Source organism: Oryza brachyantha, chromosome 3 (assembly GCF_000231095.2).
Source record: "Oryza brachyantha chromosome 3, ObraRS2, whole genome shotgun sequence".
NCBI classification, from domain to species: Eukaryota; Viridiplantae; Streptophyta; class Magnoliopsida; order Poales; family Poaceae; genus Oryza; species Oryza brachyantha.
Genome location: NC_023165.2, coordinates 8,002,419 through 8,006,339, shown reverse-complemented (window position 1 = coordinate 8,006,339; position 3,921 = coordinate 8,002,419). Strand labels below are relative to the sequence as shown.

Here is a 3,921-nt window from a genome sequence, read left to right as displayed (position 1 = left end):
AAGCCACACATACTTCTGACAGCTAGCCAGTGTTGTGACAAATAACTTGCAAGTGAGACTGAGAGTTATTGTCGGAGAGCTAGCCATGGCATTGATCAGCAGCACAGCAGCTTGCCGTTGCTTGGTACTTGTGTCCTTTGCCTTGCTCCCACTGAGCATGGCCATGGACCCCATTGGCAACTACTGCTCCGGGAACAGCTTGGCCGGCAACGGCAAGGCCGTGGCCAGCATCAACTCCGTCCTCACCGACCTCGTCTCCAAGGGCTCCGCCGGTGGCGGCTTCGCCACGTCCTCCGCCGGGAAAGGCCCCAACGTCATCTACGGTCTGGCGCAATGCCGCGGCGACGTCTCCGCCGGCGACTGCCAGGCCTGCCTCGCCTCCGCCGCCAACCAGATCCTCACCTGCAACTATCAGTCTGACTCCAGAATTTGGTACCGTTCCATTGTACTTGGATCTTCGTGTCTAACATTTTACGAATCGTCTTATTTAAAAAAATTATTAAAAAATTAAAAACATACTCATAATATTCATGTTTATCATCTACATAGTAATAACAAAAACTATTTGTAATTTTTTTAGAATAATTTGGACAGTCAAAATCGTTGAATTTAAATAGTGCAAAAGTGCATTTTTATGGCACGGAGGAAGTGATATATAATGCTACGTGATGTACATGAAGATACGATAGAATTAAGTGAGCTTAAAACGACTAGCAAATAGCAAGCAAAATTGTAACTATATCACGTGGCAGGTATGACTACTGCTTCATGCGGTACGAGAACGAGAACTTCATCGGGCAGACGGACTCGGACGTCGGCGTGATCCTGGTGAACACGCAGACGATGGACAACGGCAAGGCGTTCCAGAAGGCGGTGGGGAAGGTGGTCGGGAAGGCGACGGCGACGGCGTCGACGGCCGGCAGCGGCGGGCTGGGGAGGGCGAAGGACCAGTACACGCCGTTCGTCACCGTCTACGGGCTGGCGCAGTGCACGCGGGACCTGTCGCCGCTGGGGTGCGCGCAGTGCCTCTCGACGGCGGTGTCCAGGTTCGGCGACTACTGCGGCGCGCAGCAGGGCTGCCAGATCAACTACAGCAGCTGCCGGGTGCGCTACGAGATATACCCGTTCTACTTCCCGCTCGCCACCGGCGCGCGCACGGCCACCACGGACATGACCAAATACACCAAGATCGTCGTGCACCGCTAAGGTAGCATACGTACGAACACGGTGATGTGCGTGTGCAGGTGTCACACGCGTACTAATATAAGTACAGTAATTGTGTGTTGGTGTGTGTGTGAGAGAGGTTTAAGCATGCAGTGGATGAATAATATAAGGCTATATAAAATGTAGCCTTTAGCATGCTATAGCCTGGAATAAAGATGTGTGCTGGCTAACCAATGTACGCACGTTCGTGTGGAGTAATAATATTTGAGTGTTTAACCTATGCATTATGAGTTATTTTTCTTAAAAAAAACTATGCATCATGTAGTACATTCGGATAAATAGCTTGATGTAATGTAAAGTAGCCATTCGGATGCCAAATAGCCGTACTGGAGGATATCCAGTATCCACCACCGATATGACAGACAACGGCACTATCGAGCTCTAAGATGTGATGCGAAAGGAGTAAAGGTTGTGTGGTAGTGTTATTAACTTATTTAAAATTTGAGATATTTTACTATGTTTACGAGGTACTAAATAGGTGAGGCGACATGAGCCGTTGATATGTAAGGACAAGGTACAGAAAGAAAATATTATAATAAGTAGCATTGATGTAAATATGATGGCATTAAAATGATAAATGTGTCTTTCATATATATGAAAATATATGGGAATGTATTGAAGGAATTAGTTTGTAGTCTGTTGCGTTATTTTATTTTTGGATAAGTTCTATTTGTGCGTAGGGTTTACGTGTTATTCGATCTGTTATAAGGAAGTTGGCAAGTGGAGAATCAAGGGTCGATGGTGGACACGTGGCTAGAGGTAGGGGCGTAGACAGAGGATGGGCCAGAGGAAGAGGTGGTAGAGGAAGAGGACCCAGAGGAAGGGGTCCAGGACTGCTTGTGTTCGTCAGAGCTAGAGACGGCCGCACGATGTTGATCTGTTAAGAGGATCGGTTTAGATTTAATCGAAAAGATTTAACAAGATCACACAAATATAATCTTCACCACGTAAATCAGGCTGAAGTTTGGAAACCGGCGTAAACAGAACGACCGAAGATTGAAAATCGAATAGAAGAGAACGTAACTTTTGTCTCCACCACATAAATGATATTTTACAATACTTTCCAAAACTATTTACGCGGTACCTTTAAATCGACTTACGTTGTACCTTTCGGTATCTCTATATTTTGTTAGACATAATTACCCCGGTGATCAATTATATTTTAACTCTCAGTACCTTTTTACCTCTAGTATGTTTCATGAGATATCTTTCACCGTGAGCCGTTAGAACTATGTCGTTTAGGAACGCAAACACTATAAAATGTCTCTTAAAATTTCGTCAACAGGATGCTGCAACTTATCTAGCTGATCACCTTAGCTTCCTTATTTGCAACTTTATTGTACGTTCCTTTTGCTTTTTTAGGAGTTTTTTTTTTACTTTTTTGGAGAATACATATCCATATTTCGTCTAGCCCGATTACAACCTTACGAAACAATGCATGATCATCCGTTAGTTTCATACGCAGTAGTTTTCACCTCTATCTTTTTCTCGTACTTGTAAGCCAAAATTTCAATTTTTAATTTGAGATAGGTATTATATTTTTTAGCGTAATTTATTTTTTAACTTTACTTTAAATCGCTCTCAACACATATAAAAGTTCATTTTTACTATTGATCAAATGTTTGATTTTCAGATGTTCTATCAAACACGCACGGAATGCATGGGCGCTAGAGGGGTGGGTTTGTATGGGCTGTTGACCAAATGTTTGACTTGCTTTGTACACCTTCATATCATTATCAAACGGCAGTAATCGGATTTGATTGATGAAATCAAAATTTTCAGACATTTAATCACTAGACGGACCCATAAAAGTAATTTACAAATTATTTATTTTTTATTTGTAAAATGCTAAACAAATAAATACCCCTTGGATAGTTCTTTGCTTATACCTTGTACAATCCCTTTAAGTCGTTGTGGACAATATAGTCAAAGCTGAGAGTCAACGAGTCCTAGCAAGCAGCCAACTGCAGCCAGCTAGCTCGCAATATCCACAGGAGACTAAAAGGGTGGTGGCTGTTTGTATTTTTTATGGAGAAAATCAAATGATATATTTATAAAAAAATAAATCATAAAAAAATTTATATATATATATATATTCTTAGCAATAATAAAAAATAAAATTTAATAAAACCCTTAAAATTAACTTTAAATTTAATATTAAAAATTATGAGCGAAAAGATTAAGCTGCAAGGGTTGCAAACCCACGCTGGCAGTGCATGGATAATCCCATGTCCGAGTCAGCAATGGTTAAGCCCATCGGTCTCACTATCGTCAACATCACATTAGCCATTGCATGCAACCAATTAAACAGTCAAAAAAAAAAAGCTGCAATCACATCGCTCCTAATAGCAGCATTGACAGTAGCAGACTATAAACCAGTTATAAGTATATTTTTAAAAAAATAAAAGAGAAGAGAAGGGTAGCGGACTACTAATTTATAATTTATAGTCAGCTGACAGGTGGAACCAAATATTAGTTGTATAGTCAATGTTATTGTATGAATTGGCTACTATGTTAGATATAGATAAGTTAGCCAACAGTTAGTTATACTGTTGAACTTGCTCTAACCCATCCAATCCTCATCTTTATAAGCTCCATGCATTCCTCCCGATCGATCGAAGCCGAGTCACACGTACTTCTGCTAGCTAGCCAGTGTGACACAACTTGCAGTGAGAGTTTACTGGCGGAGAGCTAGCC

The 3,921-nt window shown here is 41.6% G+C and overlaps 1 protein-coding gene across 1 annotated transcript; it reads left to right on the top strand.

Moving 5' to 3' along the window:
- LOC102716484 (cysteine-rich repeat secretory protein 55-like) lies at positions 1-1,440 on the top strand. The gene is made up of 2 exons (XM_015835214.2): positions 1-432; positions 753-1,440. Exons 1-2 carry the CDS (start codon positions 86-88, stop codon positions 1,204-1,206), a joined length of 801 nt encoding a protein of 266 aa, XP_015690700.2. The 5' UTR covers positions 1-85; the 3' UTR covers positions 1,207-1,440.
- The last annotated feature ends 2,481 nt before the right edge of the window (positions 1,441-3,921 follow it).

Bases quoted from the DNA above. Each gene is read 5' to 3' on its own strand.
- LOC102716484 (XM_015835214.2), top strand. From the start codon at position 86: ATGGCATTGATCAGCAGCACAGCAGCTTGCCGTTGCTTGGTACTTGTG. The intron at 433-752 runs GTACCGTTCCAT...ATCACGTGGCAG, and splicing joins CAGTCTGACTCCAGAATTTG to GTATGACTACTGCTTCATGC.